Source organism: Ixodes scapularis, unplaced genomic scaffold (assembly GCF_016920785.2).
Source record: "Ixodes scapularis isolate PalLabHiFi unplaced genomic scaffold, ASM1692078v2 PGA_scaffold4__175_contigs__length_147842914, whole genome shotgun sequence".
NCBI lineage: Eukaryota > Metazoa > Arthropoda > Arachnida > Ixodida > Ixodidae > Ixodes > Ixodes scapularis.
Genome location: NW_024609879.1, coordinates 132,744,726 through 132,763,360, shown reverse-complemented (window position 1 = coordinate 132,763,360; position 18,635 = coordinate 132,744,726). Strand labels below are relative to the sequence as shown.

General features: G+C 46.2%; 1 protein-coding gene across 1 annotated transcript; it reads left to right on the top strand.

Moving 5' to 3' along the window:
• The first annotated feature begins 2,122 nt into the window (after positions 1 to 2,122).
• LOC120839654 lies at positions 2,123 to 17,430 on the top strand. The gene is made up of 5 exons (XM_040209960.1): positions 2,123 to 2,196; positions 3,442 to 3,479; positions 6,901 to 7,010; positions 12,154 to 12,219; positions 17,287 to 17,430. Exons 1-5 carry the CDS (start codon positions 2,123 to 2,125, stop codon positions 17,428 to 17,430), a joined length of 432 nt encoding a protein of 143 aa, XP_040065894.1.
• The last annotated feature ends 1,205 nt before the right edge of the window (positions 17,431 to 18,635 follow it).

Genomic DNA, 18,635 nt, shown 5'->3' with positions numbered 1-18,635 from the left:
GCTGCATCCAGCCTTTGTAGTGCTTACTTTCACCCAGTCTCAGCTGAGACGCTGCTCTAGCAAATCGACCACGAAGTTTTACAACAGAAGGTTATACGCATAAAAAGAAAGTTAAGGAACCACGGAATTTATTATTGCGGTTGAGCGTAAAGCCTCTAGAGTGTAAAGCCATTTCAGCGAGAAAATTTGGGGTAGCATCAGAAAGCGCCGCATGCATGTAAATTAATAATGTCAGTTTAGTTATCAAAGGGGGAAGGAACAGGAACAATTTATTTTAATTATTCTAACATCAAGACGTGATTGTGACAGTGTGTCTTTTGTTCATATATGTTGACTTTCACTGGATGATAACACATATTATTGTGTAATCCTGACCTTCATTCAAATAGAAGACGAGGACGACTCCTGGTTCGAAGAACTTGAAATGACTCAAGGTAATATTTTAAGTGGCATGTCTTGAATTATATTAGACAGTGTCCTGTTGCCGGTGTGCAATGAATAGATCGACCTCACAGCCAGCTTTATTACGCCACCACTGCCGCCATGCATCTTGGAAACTGCATTCTTTCTGCATGAGCGACAACCCTATTGAGGTTTTGCGCGAGCAGAGCACGAAGCGGCACGAGCTGTCTCTCGTGAACAGGCCCCTGCGTCCTATGAGCTACAGCATAGCCGCTCCTCTATACTGACCAAGCCTTGCAGATCGCCACGAGACGCGGCCGCCGAAATCGCAAAGGTAGAGTGGCAGACAACGGATGAGAGGAGGGAGCCAGGTGACGGGTGCCCCGCTGCGGCGAGACGCCGAAACACACTTCTCCCGTGCGACGGAATGTCCGCTCGTGCTCATCGCGTTCCTCGCGCTACCGCTTCTTTTCTCGTCGGGTTTGAAAACCATGTTTCGGGTCCTCGCCGCTGCAAAAGCTATGCGCTGACGACCGGGTTACCGGAGGAACGCTCTGTGCTACCAGATCCTCCCGCTCCAAATCTTTGCGACAAGGCACTCTATGGCTCCGTCGTGGAACTGCCAGGCTTTGTGAGTATAGAGGAGGCTACGGCTACAGTTATGGCGGCGTCAAGCATACGAGGAACGCTTAGTGGGATCCGTCTATTCAGATGACGTATGGGCATCGGTGCGCGACCGAAAAGTAGAGCAAACAGGGTTTGTATCACCTGCTACCAGTCTAACACCGACAAGGGTGAAAGGTTTGCATTTTAAGGTTATGATTATAATGCAATTGAATGCAAAGGTGCAAGCGAGCTGGACAAGAATGACGAAAATAATCCCTGGAGAAGGGGAACAAGAGGAGCAAAGGACAAACACAAATCTCCAAACACAGATAGGTGACTGGTGCGTGACCGAAAAAAATCTGCTCCACTGGAAATGGAGAGGTCCCGGGTTCGATACCCGGACCAGGTAAATTTTTTCGGTCGCGCACCAGTCACCTAGCTGTGTTTGGAGATTTGTGTTTGTCCTTTGCTCCTCTTGCTCCCCTTCTCCAGAGATTATTTTCGTCAGGCTCTTCTCGTAGGCGCTGGAGTCGTCACCGCAACGCAGCCAGCACCTTTCATGACTCGGGTAAAAAAAGATATGGCGGTCGGCTTGGCGACTGACTTCGCCGTCCCAGCCGAGAGTTAGGCTTAGGGCAGCGCTAGGCGATTTGCCGACCTGATAATCTGCTTCATTTGAGAGGATAAACCAAATCATTTCGAGGAATGCTCACAATGGTAAGCGATCGTGATTGCTGTAAACTGTGGATGCTAGTAAATTTTTGCGATCTGCGGGCAGACTTGCTGCCGTGGCGACCGCGAGCAGACGAAATGATTTGGTTCGACGGCAACACAACGTGAACGATCGTTCAAGTTCAAGATGACGGAGACACGCCACACACCTTTACGGCCGTTCAGATACTTTTTACTCTATCTAGCTTCGCAGTTCTTGAAATTCTGACCGGCAAATGATACGTCGGCCGCCTTGTTTACATCAGTCGTACGCCGGAAACACGAGCCGCACGGCGGCTCGTGTTGCAGAGAGTGCGTGTGTGTTTTCTTTTTGTCTAGACTAGTCCTCATAAGAACTAAAATAGTCCTCATAGCGCCGTCCGGTTGGTGAAAGGGGCACAACATGTGTATGGGCGCACGCCTTTCCCTCCTCACCTGCACACCGAACGGCACCACAAACTTTTTAAGTGCAATAAAGTACTATCACTATCACTATAACATGTTGACTAGAAGATGGCACCACCGTCAACCACAATCATCATCATAGTTTACACTTTTGCGCCAGTTTCACGATTCGCTAAAACATGTTAAATTTCACGTACGGTTTCACGGAACGCACCAGCTGCACCGTTCGTGATTTCGGAACCGTGGGCTCAAGAAACGACTCGCTAAAACTCCTCATCGACCGATAAAGTTACCGTTCACTGCGACGACTTGCACCACGCGTCGTAATAGACTCGTAGAGGAACGTACGCCACCAGATCTTGTCGTGAACGGAGAGCCTCGCACTTTTTTTTATGTTGCGTTTGCTTTCACACGGCGTTCCATTAACAACTGCGAAGCGCGTTCGCTCGTTTTCGCGTGAATGCGGTTCAGCCACCAATGTGAATGAGGCGTTATTGCCACGTGCACTAAGCATTGGCTGTGCCGCCGACCTTTCACGCTCAAGAATGGCCTTCAACAACCGGCATAACACTCTGTCTTTCATGATTATAGTTTTCAACTCTTGCTCTTTCGCAAAGGTCAAAGTAAACCATTATTTCACACCAGAAAGCTGAAACGACGCGGCTCCTGGCTTTTCGCAATATTCCGCAATATGCTCGGTGCGAAGTGCTTGTAAAAGGGCATCTCCGCTCAATACCGAAGATTTTAGGATCATGAGTGATTTCGGAGTAAAAAGCCCTAGTAAAAGACACCACGCCATTTGCTTCGCGAAAATTGGGATATATATATTTAAATCTGATTTGAAACACGAGCTAAAATCAAAACCGAAACTTCGGCTCCGTCCGGCAACATCGGCCTTGGGCCGCGAAGAACATGCACGCGGTACGAGCTGTCACGTGATCCTCTACGCGACGACGGGCGGTATTAGGGCGGGCGTGTGCCAGGCGCAAGTGTCGTCTGCACCGCACACTTCACCACGTTTCGGTGTCTACGACATTCAACGACGTCTGCACGACTGCGGCATAAGTCTGTGCACGTATTGTCCGTAGTGTCAGAGATACAATAATCACAAACGGTGAGACGACGACGGTGGTTGTGACGGGGTCAGGATTATTAGGGAGCCGTGAGCCGCATTTTAACAAGCAAAGAGCCGTTTGCGGCTCGCGAGCAGCAGCGTGGCCAGCCCTGCGAGTCGAGACTATGTGCAAAAACCTTGTTGGCGGTTCTTGTAATAAAATGAGTGAAAGATAACAATGATTATTTTTACTCAGATTCCAGACGCAGAAGTCATAACTGGCCCAAGGACCAATGGTCGAGTGAGTAGGCTACGAATTTTGTATGGTTTTGAACAACCCAGTCTATGACCGTTCGCGAAGTTTATCTCAACATCTTGGCAACGAACCACAAAGAAAACCAGTTAAATCATTTTTGAACCATCTGACGGGCTACACTGTATCATATGGCTCAATAAGCTAGAATTTTATAGTGTGAATTACAATTCTTTTTGGTGCTATAAGTAATTTTGTCATAATTTTGACAGAATATGTAAGCCTAGTATTTTTGTTTTCTTTTTCTAAAGTCTGGCACGTCGCTGGAGGATAATTCTTTTAAGCTGATATTTATTTGCTTGACTTGATAAAACTTTATACTCAGTGCCACAACGCAGACTAATTTCTACTAGGTCTAAACATATTTTCAGCATTGCCATTCGCCGAGATCCCTCGCACACATGGGCGTACCAACCGGGGGGCAAGGGGGGCGCTTGCTCCCCGCCCCCCCCCCCCCCCGCCAAGTTTTCAAAGTGGGGAGGGGGGGGGGGGGGCAAGGCGAGGTCGTGATTTTTTCCTTCTGAAACAGCCGCCACTGGGCAGGGAAAACACTGGCTGGCGGCGCTCAAGGGATACCAAGGGCACCACCCCCTCTCCCAGCCCTAGAGGGGGGGGGGGGCAGGTTTACCCCCCCCCCCCCCACTTAAAAACAAGTTGGTACGCCACTGCTCGCATAGATTGCAGAGATTGGTTTCCCCAAGTGATTTCCGAGAAAATAGAAGCTACAGATTTCTTAGAGTGCATGAGTGAAGTCAAACTTTCTGAAAATTGCTTATTCTTGATTTGGAATTGTCGTTATGGGTTTGAAATTTATGAAATACCTTTGTAGTACTGTAGACACTACCCTCACAACGTGTCTTTAGGGAAAAAAATACGACAAAAAGAAAATCTTGGTATAAGTTTTAACACTCCCACTTTGGAAAGTTCGGCCCCGAAAGAGCAAGCGTCATTTATTATTTCCAAATCGGAACGGTCCATGTTTCTAGCTTTTATTTATTTTTTTCCTTTTTTCTGTATCGCCCGTCGTAAGAAACGTTGTCTGGCGGTTACAGCCGCCGAAAGGTCGGGCTCAACGGAGCGGCACGCATTAGCACGCATGACGTAGAAAGAGGCGAAAGGAATGGGTCAAAGTTGAATTACAAATCGACGTAATAAACATTGTTTCCCAACATCCCCGCCCTCAAGAAGGTCACGGTCCTTGTCCAATGGTGGCGTGAAATTAAAAGATGAAACCCAACTATACAATTATTCCCAGCCACAAAAATAATTCCTATGTTTGCTTTAGAATTGTTATGAGTTTGATATTTATCAGTGATCTTGGTAGTACTGTAAACAGTGCATTCACAACCGGTCTTTTAGAAACAATATACGACAGAATAATCTGCCGATAATTGTATAATTTTTAACACTCCGACTCTGGAAATGTGGGCTCAGAAAGAGCAAGTGCCATATTATTCTTTTCAAGGGGCATCGGTCGACATTTTTAGCTTCTCTTTCTTTCCTTTCATCGCTGACGCGCGTTGTAAAGAACATTGTTTATAGCGACCACCGGCTGCAGAACGGTCGGAGTCTACGGAGAAGTTCGTACCACCATCGCCTCCTATATACTGAAAAAGCCTGGCAGATCTCCACGAGAAGCGGCCGCTGAAATAGAAAAGGGGAGCGGCAGACACCGGATGGAAGGATGGATGGATGGATGGATGGATGAATACGGCTGAGCCCTTTGGATCGGGCGGTAGCTTACGCCACCTAGCCATTTTGTTTTACCATTTAAGCTTAGAATATTTAAATGTGAAATCTATATTCACTCCGCAGTGCAAATAAAGTGAGGCTATGAAGCCATCAGTGAATAAGAAAATACCTAGTTTTCTCTTGATTTCTGCCACCATTCACTTAATCTTTGCTTGGTAATCTCTACAGTCTTGAAATCCACTCTACCTTCGCTGTCTCTAAAACCCAATGACAAGGAGAGCCACGTGATGGCGCCCCGCTGCGGCGAGACGCCGAAACACACTTCTCCCAAGCGAACAAGTGTGTTTCGGGTCCTCACCCTCGCAAAAGCTGCACGTTGACGTGCAGGTTCCCCGAGGGAATGGCTCTTTGATGCATTGTGCTACCGGATCCTCGCGCTCCAAATCTTTGACCTGACACTCTATGGCTCCGCCGTCAAACTGCCAGGCTTTGTGAGTATAGAGGAGGCTATGGTATCGCGTAGAAAGACTTAGAAAAGGAGTTAGGAAAAGGAGGAAGCGGGTGAAAAGTGAAAAGCGCGAACTGGTCGTCTGTCTTTAAGACTGCTTCCGTGTAGGAATGCGAAAGCATTCGTACACTCAGCACATTCTTACAAACAGCGCGCCCGGCTGTCCTCCACCACATCCACCACCACTGCGGTGACACCGCCAGGGTCGCGGCCGGCGCCCGCGTGACAATTCTATGACGTCACCAGGTAGAAATCGAGGGGCCATTTGTTGTTTGACGCTGTAAACACAGTCGGATAGGCGTTCCAGGCACCATAACCCTAACCAAAGATTAGAAAATTTAAAATGGTTACGTCCAAAGGATATTCAGGAAGTGGAGTGACGATAATCTACGCGTAACAGGAGGTGGAGAATAATATGGAGTGCTGGAAGTGTTTCGCAGTAGTCTGTTCTGCTACAGCGTTCCGGTTCTTCTAAACCAAATAATTTCTTCTTAGGAGTTGTGAATGAGAGAGCGTGCTGCTTGCGACGTATTGCATCCGCCTCGTCCTCTTGCCGCCTGAGACGCTTTGAATCGCAATCCGCTTGCGCCTCCCGACGGCCGAGCGCGCGCTCTCGTAAAGTGACCGCGCCGCGCTGAGCTCGGCCGTGCAGCCACTCCGGAGTCTGCCCGTCCGGGCAGTGTTGGCTCTGCGGCCAGCCGATCCCTCTAACCGGCGGCCGGGCCGTTGCGCCTCTATGGTGAGGGCTTCTCTGGTGGCGGTCCTTGGAACTACGTCGCGCGGCAGCCAATGGGAGCCTCGTTTCTTGAAACTATGACGCGCGCCAGCTAATGGTGCCTATCCATCAGATCGCTGCTACAGACAACAGGCTTGGCTCCATTGGGACACGGAGGTTTATGTACCGTTCGGCGCGGCTTCAAGAGCTGATAACGCCGGTTCGCTCCATGGGACTGTTAATGCTTTCGCATTAAAATGTAACAAAATGTCGGTGAAGACGAGGGGGGAAAGCTGTCAGAAACAGCTTGGCTGGAACCCGAGCTCCAAAAATGCAACACAGCATGCATAAACATAGACATGCGTTAAAAAGTAGTTAATAAAGAACATGGGGGAACTTATGCAATAAAAATGTATACTAGATAAAAAAAACGTAAGTCCGGTGAACTACTGTTAATCTGAAAAAAAAAAGAAAAAAAACCAAACCTCTTTTAGGTGTGACCCTCAAGACCATAGTTGTCGCAGAAGCTGACTTGCTCTTGAAAATTTATCAAGGCCCATTCTTTGACGATCCGATTACATACCTGATCCTCGTAATGGCGTCGGTGAGTTTTTTTTTTTTTTTGGCTTTTCTTCTGCCATTCGGTTCTGAAAAGTGCGCATTATATTAAATATGTTTTCTTGTTTTTTTTGTTTTTTTTTTGTTTCCTTTTTTAAAGAATAAGAAGGCCCGTGAATTGACATCCCTGCAAGACACGGAGACAACCAATCACATCGAACTGTAGGAGGATCCCTGCGATAACAAAAACAAAATAGCAATTAAATCTAAAGAAAAAATAAACGATGAATTTAGGTATCAATGGGCAAGTGAAGCTTCGGGTAACTGTCTCCACACGTCACAGTTTTTTTCCCCTTCTTTTTTAGTGTAGTCATATTCAGAGTTACATCATTGCCTTGGATCCTTATATTGTTCGTTGTCGTTGGACAATTTTCGTGTTCTTCAGAAAAGTGAACTCGCGGCATTCTTTTTAACGCAAAGGCATTTCGAGAAAAACAGAAACCTTGTTTTTTTTGTTTTTTTTTTCTTTGGCCCAGGTGAATACATTATGCATAGCAGAAAGCTCAAACCCCGTGAGAATGTGACACTAGCGGTTGGAGTAAAATGCTAAATTTTGAGGGCACGTTGATACCAGGGTCAAAAGATAATTAACCCTTTAACCATTTTTAGTCTTAGAATTTTTTCATCCTCGATTGCTTAATTGTTGACTTCAGAATTCCATTTTTTGCCTTCAAAATCAAGTTTCTAACCAAAAACAAAATAAAATCAAAACTAAAACAAAAAAATCTTGAATTCCCTTTGCAGGCAGAGCCTCGAACTAAACCGTGAGCGAGCCTGGTTCGTCCAATGGTTGAGTGCGTGAACCGGGGAAAGCAGACGAGCTATGCTCGTCCTGAACGGTTTGGAGGCGGCTCCACATTAGATAGTTTTAGAAAACCGCTTGCGCACATCCGATACGGTACGATGCAGGCCTCCGATACGAACTGCGCATGCGCGAGTCGTTTGTTGTAGCGCATGCGCAGTTCATACCGTATCGGAAGTGCAAAAACGGTTCCCTAAAACTCTATTGACGAGCTAGGCATGTCGGAACGCTTAAGGGGTTAAGAAAAACGAAATTTCTCCATGAGCCGATGTCCACCTAAGCCTAATATTGTCAAAACAAGAATGGACGTTATGGACGCTTGTAGGATAAGTGAAAAACACTCGTGATCAGCAAGAACGAGGATATTGTTTTCTTTTTTCCCGAGGAGCTTTTTGTATTGAAATAGGTTCTACGGGCACCCGCAATGTAATTTCTTGATTTGACGACATTAGGCTTAGCTGGGGGGGGGTTAATAGAGAAATTTTGTTTTTTCTCAATTATCATTTGATCCAGGAAGCGTCGTGTTTTCAAACTTCCGCGTTCTGTCCCAAACCTTGGCGTCACATTCTCACCAAGTTTGTGCTTTCTGCGATGCATACAGTCAAGGGCGTACCAACCGGGGGGGGGGGGGGGGGGGGAGGGGCAAGGGGGCACTTGCCCCCCCCCCTTCCAGTTCTCAGAGTAAAAGGGGCAAGGTTTTGCCTCCTCCCCCCCCCGAAACAGCCGCCACTAGGCTGGGCCAACACATGGCCGGCGCGCCCAAGGGATACCAAGGGCACCGCCCTCCGGCCCTGGGGGGGGGGGGGGGGGGGGGTCTGATTTGCTTCCCCCCCCCCCCCCCCCCCCCAACTCAAAAACAAGTTGGCACGCCACTGCATATAGTTCATTTACTCGGGCCATAAAGCACGACCCTCTTTCCTCGGGATCTCCCTGTATGATCAGAAACGAGCAAAAACTAAAGAAGTGCAGGGCGTGGCTTAATATTATCTTCAAGCTTCTCGGTTTCGTGATAGGTTGTTCGTCTTTCTTATCGGTTAATAATGCAGAAATCTTATTAGCTGCAGCGATAATAGGATGACTCGGGACTCGCCCATTTCTGAAGCTCTCGGTGACTACAGATTGCATTTGTCTCAAAAAGTATAAACGGTACGTGAAAGGCTACGAACCCAGTGCATGCTCCGCCCCCAGCACGCGCTCGCTGCCTTTCGTTGGGCTTTGGCAGCACCACTCATAGCCTCCTCTATTTTCACAAAGCCGGGCAGTTCGACGACGGAGCCATAGAGTGCCGGTTGCAGATTTGGAGCGCAAGAGTCTGGTAGCACAGAGCATCAAAGAGCCATTTCTTGGGGAACCAGGATGTCAGCGCACTGCTTTTGCAGCGGCGAGGACCCGAAACACACTAGTTCGCTCGGGAAAAGTGTGTTTCGGCGTCTCGCCGCAGCGGGGTGCCAGTCATCTGGCTCTCCTCTCATCCGTTGTCTGTCGTTCCACCTTTTTTCATTTCGGCGGCCGCCTGTCGTGGTGATTTGCCAGGCTTTGTCAGTATATGCTATGCACCACTTAGACAAGAAGGCCTCCGCACCGTCATCAAAGTCAGATCAATCGCATCGTCATCAAAGTCAGTTCACGAGTGCTGTGTCGGTGTTCAGCTGGGGCTCGTGTCCAATCAGCGCGTCAAAAGTCGGGCTCAGGCCTAAAGCGCGAAACATATGTGCGACGAAACCGTCCGATCCGACATCCGACCAGCCAATACGACGGTCGGAGGCGAAAGTTTTCAACGCTCTCCGGTGCTACGAAAACCCTCGCCCCCGAAGGTCATTCCGGCAGTCCGCACGTCGGATCGGACGGTTTCGTCGTACATGTGTTTCGCGCTTAATAGCCGAGTTAGCGCAATCCGACTCTGATGACGTTTCATGAAGGGAGACGAGGCCATGTGAAGGCTTTCATTATTCTAGGTGGTTTTTGGCTTAGGCATGCGCGTTCGACGAACTGCCTCAAAGGCAGAATCTGCGCGCTAGGGGCAAAGCATCAACTTAATTCTTAACCTGTCACCGACCACGAGTCACCCCCTTCAAGGTTGAAACTGCATCCTACCGTAACTCATCATTTCTTTTTTGTTCGGACCGCAAGGAATTGGAACCTGGTCCCACCCTAAACGTTTTCCGCGTCGCATTCACCATCACTCTAAAAAAAAAGCCCGTGAGTCTGCTTTCCCGCACAACAATCGGAGAGCCAATCATCGCAACTTGCGGAGGCAGCTGAGCGAATGACAATGCAGAAACATATGTTTAGACCAAAAAACGCAGTCTGAGTTGTGACATTAAGCAATGCAAAACGCCACGCTTGCATTGCTTAATGTCACAACTCAGACTACGTTTTCTAGTCTAAACATATGTTTCGGCATCGTCATTCGCTGAGCTGCCTCCGCAAGTTGCGGTGATTGGCCTCTCCGAGTGTTGTGCGTGAAAGTAGACGCACAGACTTTTGTTTAGAGTGATGCTCATTCTTCAGCTATTCATGTAGGACCATTTCTGCAATACTGCCCTAAGGAGCACAGCAGGTTCACGTGTAAATAAGTAAGTAAATATATAAATCTGAATAAATTAGTTTCTTTCGATGCTTCTCCGAGCAGCCACTAGAGGGAAACCAACTGTCAATAGCGTATCAACTTTTTTTTTGGAGGGCCGGGGGCGAGGGGGGGCGGCAAACCAGACCGCCCCCCCCCCCCTGGACAAGGGGGCGGTGCCCTTGGTATCCCCTTGGTATCTGATTTCCTAGATTTCCTTAGTTTTTCAGAAAGTGTGTTCATTTGCGTCAGTATTAAGATTATAGTAATGGCGTAGGCTTAAAACTATATATTTCTGTAGTTGCGTGGTCATTTAAAGGGTAAATATGCTACGTTGCAACCTTTTTTTTTCAAATTAAACTTCGTTAGTTTGGCCTTGTATGCCCCCCCCCCCCCCCCCCCCTAAAAAAAAAATAGCTATTGTTATCACTGGAGATTATCTCTGGCTTCGAAGATGTACAAAGGAGCTTTCTTTCCACTGCACTCGGCCGGTACAGAGGGAAAGGGGAAGGAACTTGTTTCTAAAGCCTTCTAAAACCCACGAAAAAAAATCCTAGATTTGAACCACTTTCTCTTGGCCCCTAAACGATGACGGAAATCCCTAGATCTAGGGGAAAATTCATAAGGTTGACACCACTGATACCGCAGGCTGGACGAGGCGATGGCGGCGCACGACGGACCAAAGTTGCGACGAACCAACGTTACGACGTACGTAGGGCCGCTATGTCGGAACTGTTGTTCATCGCACGGGCCAATTGACCTTTAAGCGCAGAACATTGAGCGGAAGGGATGTAAGTGCAAAACAATCGCACGACAAACGGTGCACACAGCTTCGTCTTCTGCTTCACATGCCGGAGAAGTTGAGAAAAAAAAAAATAAACGCAGTCGGGTGTAGTCACGTGACTTCCGGCCATGAGCGTCCGTGCTCGTGTTTCGGTTTCGAGCAGTTGATTTATTTTAGTTTATTGAAAATCTACGTGACTCTGCAGGAATAATTGATTGGGTCTGACACCATATTGAATTACCTAAGAAATAAAAATAATTTTTTTGTTGAGGGGTGTTGAGTGTTTTTTTTAGAAACCGTAGTTCGCGGAAAGTCTTGAGCTTCTTATAATTGTTACACGCAACCAATAAAATTGCGACATTCGTCGATAAGAACGCTGACAAACGAATCATGAAACAAGAAGCGTCGACATACCACGCACTGCATATATATTTTTAATGCTGTCCGTGTCGATAGCGTTAGGGTTTCTTATATGGTTGGGGTTTTCAGCATATACTTGTAACCAAGAATTCAACACTTATGGCAGTAATTCACTCTGTTCGATTTCCAGCTTTCAAACGTTTTGTCATCTGTTGAGCTCGATTTTGTTACACGCTCTATTCTCCGAACATATAAAAGAAATATAGCGGCTGCATAACATTCACTGAAAGCTTAGGACACCCATGGCGCAACATCACTCTTCGTGCGTTGTGATTGGTTCTTCAAATTTCTTATCGGTTGATGCCGTAATGTGATTGGCTGTGGAGCACTGATATATGCTCCGGGCTCGCCACGTCCAGCGTTCCTTCGGCTGTCAGTAACTACAGTGACCTTCCTTCTGAGGGCCCCTGAAGCACCCGCGAAACGGGGGCAGAACACTGTCAAGGCATGCGCCTTGGATTTCCGTCCCAGATACGTCTTATCTAAAACCTGCATCGCTACGAAGACAGTTATAAGGATACGCTGCGAGCGTTCGAGTTGGTGTCTTTTGTTTGCAGGTTGGCCTCAGACTTTCAGCGCTGGAGCACCCGGGCATTCAGCTGAAGCTGACTGGAGTTTATAGCGTGAGCACCTTTTTTCATTCATCAATGTATTTACAAAAAAAAAAAAAAAACTTCATCGCCATGAGGTTTTATAGGCAAATGTTGGATTTATGAAGAAATAATGATAAAAACATAACTGAATGAAGATAAAAGAAGTGAATACAATTCACAACTAATACGAAACTAATATTCAAGAAGGTTACTATATAACATCACTGTAACATACCAAAAAGGCATGATCTCTGAGCACAACTAGTAAAAATGTCTCTATTTATAAAATAATTGGAATACAAAAGTCATGCTTGAAGAAATACATCTTTACACAGCTTATTTCTTTTATTCGGTACTGCAAAAAATATATATAAAAAAAGGCAATGCGACTTGTGTATAATGTGGCGTATAATCCCCTTACGAAATCGCTGTTTTAAAATACTTGATATATATTGAAAAACAAATTCTTACAACTATAAGCTTCTTATGTCATATAAATTGTCCTTACAAGGCTCCGAGTCCGCATTGGTTTGATTTCCTGTTTGGGGTCCCATGTCCCAGCCATAAGATCACCCGTCATTCACGGACGTAGTCAGAACCAGTCTTCAGGACCAGTTACGGCGTCCAGAAACTGGCATTTACGCTGTCACAAGTTTTAAATGATCTTCAGGCAAAAGGTATTAGCGCAGAAAATTGAAGTAAACAAGAAATTTGAAACTTGTTTGACTACTAATTCTTTTATTGTTCTGTGCTCGCATTTCTGTGTTGAGATATGGTGGGGTTCCTTGAACCACTTTTGCGCATGTGCTAGCTAGTTTAAGGATTTATTTACTGACATTTTAGCATGTCTCTAGTTTACATGATCTGTGTATTGTTCAATCTTTTGGTATTTCAGAAATGTGTTTATCATATATTTATCATGAGAGTTGGGGGAGGGGTCCCAGACATTGAAGCACAACCAATGCATGGATGAGTAAATGTGAAATTCAAAGTTTTCTTTATTTGACTCGCAGCCTGTTTATTGAGATTGAGCATCTGTATTCGCTACTTCAATTCACTATCGGTGGCGCCACTCGCGTTCTAAAATGGCGGTTATATATGTTAGAGAAGCGTGCTGGTATATCAGTTGCTGAGCCTGTCTAGTGTGCTGGCTTCACTGAGCGACACAAATTATTACGGCTTATACGAGGAAGCTACACTCTAAAAAAAGTCTTTGCGTCTGCTTTCACGCACAACACTTGGAGAACCAATCAGCGCAAAGCAGTCTGAGTTGTGACATTAACCAATGCAAGCGTGACGTTTTGCATTGCTTAATATCACAACTCAGACTGCGTTTTTTTGGTCTAAACAGATGTTTCGGCATCGTCATTCGCTGAGCTGCCTCCGTAAGCAATTGCGATGATTGTCTTTCTGAGTGTTGTGCGGGAAGCAGACTTACGGGCTATTTTTTTAGAGTGTAGGGTTTTATGGAAAGGGGGGGGGGGGGGGGGGGGGGAGAGAGAGCAGGTAATCTTTTCATCCTGAAAACAAAAACGGTGTTTATCGTAAGATTTACAACAGGAGGCACATTTTAATTTTGTAGCGAAACCGAAACTAATTTCTATTTTGGATTTAATTTCTCGCTATAGGTGTACGGATTCTTTCATAGCTAAAGGTGTGTGTCACAGCGTAATTATTGAGCTAAAGTAGTGGTTTCGCGGAAAGACAGGGTTTTTAATACACTTTAGCGGCAACGTAATGATATGTGTGTGTCCTTATTGCCTTTTCTCGCTCAGATTATTGTCATGTGAAATAATGAACTGCGCGCGTTTTAATGGGTTTTTAGGTATTTAGATGATTAATTGGTTTAGCGTTATTCCAAGCACAAGAACTACAGAATCATTCCAAATTTTACAAAATATCGCCACGCGTTATGAGTTCAGAATGGGTTCACGAAACACGTAAGTTAAGAAAGGCTGTTTTTACTCAATACAAAAGCCCCAAAATGAAATCCAGATCAGACAACAAAAGTATGTTTTTTTAAGGCAACGTGTGCCGCATAGCACTTCATATGTCTATCTTAGACTATTTTCGTATGCCAAAAAGAAAACAGAATGAGACAATTTTGTAAAGGGTATTATGGTTAAATGGCATATTTTTGTGATTTTGGCATTCATTGGGGGCCTACTATATTGCCGCAAGTTGTAATAATAACACCGAAAAATATTTTAATACCTAGTTATTCAAACTTTAATATAATTTGTTGCTCATTATCCAATTTCAGACGCGCGAACAAGTATGGCAATGAAAAGTGTGCAAAATATCGTCACTGGTGCCAACGGCAACATTTTTAATGAACAAGTTATAAAATAAAAATAGTTTAAAGTCAATAAAAAGATTCTAGCTAATCTGAGGAATGAATGTAAAAAATTACATTATTTGGGGGTAAAGCATATATGGTGCTATTAAAGTCGCGACTTTTGGCAATCGGTAAAACTTTCTAAGTCGCCGCCAACCTATCTGAACCAGACATCCCCCAACTCCCCCCCACCCTCCCCCCCCCCCCCCCTCAAAAAAAAATTTTTTTTTTTTTAGCTAGAAATTTGTTTTAGAGCATTTAGGTGTTCCATTTTTTCGCGCCGTAGCTTTGTCAATCTCATCCTTTCCAGTTCGAAGAAATACCTACCCGCTCGCACGTCTGCTCACTGCAGTACGTTTCGTTGGCGTTGGAATCCGGTGAAACTGTAGTGAGCTTTAGGGTTGCGTATACGAGCGAACGCAATCAACGTGTATTTGCGTTAGCGTTGCCTGTTCCACACTGCGCGTGCGCGGAGCCCACCATTGCAGTCTTGGATTGGCGCATGGCGACGACACGCGTGCGGAGTACGCAACTCTAACGCAAATGTACAACCGCTCGCGTTTGCTTCTACACTTAAGAAATGCTTGCGCGTCCACTTACTCGTAAAACACTCGAAGAGCCAGTCTCTGCGATCTACGGAATCAACTCAGAGATTGATGAGGCGGAACATCAGTTTAGACCTAAAAATGAAGTCTGCGGTGGGGCATTACGGAATGCAAGCATGACGCTTTGCATTGCGTAATGTGCAGCACAGACTTCATTTTGAGGTTTAAACCTATGTTCCGCCTTATCAATCTCTGAGCTGATTTCGTAGATTGCAGAGATTGGCCCATTGAGTGTTTTGTGGGGAAGTCGACGCGCAGGCATTTCTTAGAGTGTATACGCATTATTAAAACTGTTTAGTAGGGTACAATTACCATACTGGCTGCAGCGCTACATTGGGACAGTGAAGACTGCTGTTTCCATTCGGAAATGACAATTCGCAAGCCATAACGGCCCCGTCACACTGAGGCAAAACGACGGCAACAGCAACACAACACGTTGTCCAACAGTCGCGCAACTTGTTGCTCGCTCCCCGTGTTGTCCGACAAACCTGTCACATTGCGGCAACAGCAGTACATCATGGACGACAACTAAAATATTGCCTCGGTATGACAGCTTTCGGCAACGAAAACAGCCGCAACTTGGGCTGGACAATGTGTGTTGCCCTGATTGCTGGCTGAGCGAATTTTGGGCCGGAAACACGGCAACACAGATAGCTTCGATGGCAGGGCTAGTTCCCTATCAATAACATCTTACTCAACTAGCGGCTCGGAAAGCGTTATTTAACAATAATTAAGGCTGGCGTGCAACTAAATAATTTGATGAGTTTTACTGCGCAATTACGGAAAGCGATTGTCGAAAGCTACGGTCGTGAACGTTCAGACTGGTGTTGAAATTAGGACCGCAGAGAGACCAGCTCACATTACTGCTAGTGAAATAAAACGGCATGCCAACTTACCCGCTGATAAAGTATAAAAAATTATAATCCAGGAAAGCGAAAATTTAAAAATTGAAGAGATTAAAACGACCACTGTCATAATGAATGTGGATGTTTTGGAACTTTGAAACAGCCGCTACTAGACACCTGATTTGTTAAAAAAAAACTAAGGACGCTTTGGGGAATGAAGCGATCGCATAGCAGGGGGTATACGGCAAATAGACAGCGTTGAAAACTATTTATTCCACCGACTTTTATGAAGGCCGATCGCGTCGGTGTCGCAGTTTGCAAGCACTATCAGTTCAGCTCAACACCACACAAAAGGCGATTTGGGGTACTGCCGGTGCTAACTCAATTTTACAGGAGTAATAGAAATTGCATGAAAGAAAGAACCGGACAGAAACACTTCATACGGGGGCGTAAATAACGAACATATATCAGCGATCTCACTTTCCTCGGTTGGGCCATCTGCTTTGTCAGCGGATGAAGAACATTTTGATAAAACAAAGGGTGGAAAATACTCTCCGTGTCAATTTTTCTAATCACAGTCACTGGTTTATGTCGTACTGTGGTCACTTCCGGCACTTCGAACGCACTAGCACTTTCTAGTCACATTTTCAGCGACTCCGCGATGCGCACGAACGAACTTAAACGATTAAGATGGCGAGTGTGTTCCCCGTGTTGTCCCCGCCGTCAGTGCAGTGTGACAGGGTTGTCGGACAATAAATCGGACAATACGGTGGCCGGGCGGCAGGAATATGTTGCCCGACTGTTGTTGTTGCCTCGATGTGACAGGGTCGCCGGCAACATAGAGTTATCCAAATGTTGCCTCAGTTGGATAACTCTATCCGCTAAACAGGAGATCCGGGGGACCCTCGGTGTTCCTGCTCAGCGTGCACGGCGTATAGACCACTAGAGGGTCGCCAAACAACCGATTCGACCTTGTGTGCAGTTAAAGATCGGGGGAGGTTTCTGACTATTTATATCTGAGAGTACGTTAGAGACGCACAAAGGTAGCGCTTAGTAGTTTCATCGCTCTACTTATTTAAACATTTGCACTAATTAAAAAAATTCATTATAGTCATGTATGAAATGATGTGGTCTGAGTTACGCTTTATTTTGGTACCATTAAAGACGGTCGTATTCTGCAAATAAGACAGTTCCCTTGGCCACAGTAAATCAATGAACGATTTAATAGGCGCACTTTAGTTTTAGTTGATTTTATATTAATCATTGCATCGTCCTTTTGTCTTTGCACGTGGGCTCTGTGTGAACACAGGCGCCTAAAAAGGTCGAGGACCTTATGCGAAAGAAGAACCCGGAAAAGCTGCCCGTGAAACGTGCCAGTAGGCTCATGTCCTCTAACATGAAGAGTGGAAGTCCCCACCAAAGTTCTGATGTTGTGCTTTTCCTTACCCAGTGAGTATACAAATCGGTACCACGTAGAATTCAGACGCGTAAGGACTGTCCGCGTGGTTTTCACGTGCCGCTTCCCTGACACATCAATCCAATAAATCAAGCAAGCACGAGATGAACTACAAACGCTCACACTACAGCGCACTACTGAAAAAGTACACTTACACCGTACGCCGTGATTGCGGGTGCGAAGTTCACCAGTCATGTTGTACAATTTTAGGTAGACACAGTAATCTACTAACTAGGTAACCTATTGAAGCTGAACACATCGTCAGGAATTATAAAAACTGTATTACTACACCATCTTTGAATCTGACAGAAAAAAAACGAAACAAATTATCTTGGCGTCTAGGAGATACGTGTGCCTGATTTGGGAAATTCGGTACTCCCAGACGTAGAAGAAGACAAAGTATATAAAAATGAGCTGTGAGTCGAGTGCGCGCTCGGTCGCCGACAAGGAAGGATGTCTCCTTTCGAAGCTCCGCAACTTAACCCAGCGCGCGCAAGTCGAACATGGTGGACAAATTTGCAGACACATTCGCTGCAGTTCTACGCCTTGCAGTTCTTGGCCCAGCGACCGGCTCAACCAGGACTTGCGACACCCATCAGCACGACCTCCCCACCATGGGTCCAGCCGGCTCCAAAACCGGCCGTATCTAGGGTGCCTACATGTTTCCGCTCCGCTTTAGGGTGGCGCCAACTTCTTGTTTCCCTTTCCCAGATCCTCTCCCACCTCCATTTTTTCCCACATCTTAGTTCGCTAAACGTACACAACGTTGAGTATCTGTAGTCTCGACATACCGGCAACACTGTGAGGCCACTTCCGTGTCCGTTCAGAAGAGGAGTCGGAGGCTTAGCGGGATGGCGTGGCTGTCGCTCTGTTTATTCGGATGTTTCATATTTTGAAGTTGCGAGCAGGAAGCGTGCGTTGCTTTTATCGAAACGCGAATTCCCGCGTCAAAATGGAACGCCAAGACCGGCATTGAACGCCGAAACCACGCCGTCGGAACGGGAGCGGTGAGCGGTACCTAGCCCTAACGAGGATTAGCGGCGTAGTCCGAGCGCACGACCGGCGAGTGTGACAAAATGGTCGACGAAAACAGCCGAGGTTGCCATGGTAACGAGGTAGGCAACACTGGTTTGTCGGTACCACAAACGTTGTCGCCACCCTAAACAGCGGAGCGGCGGAAACATGTAGGCACCCTAGCCGTA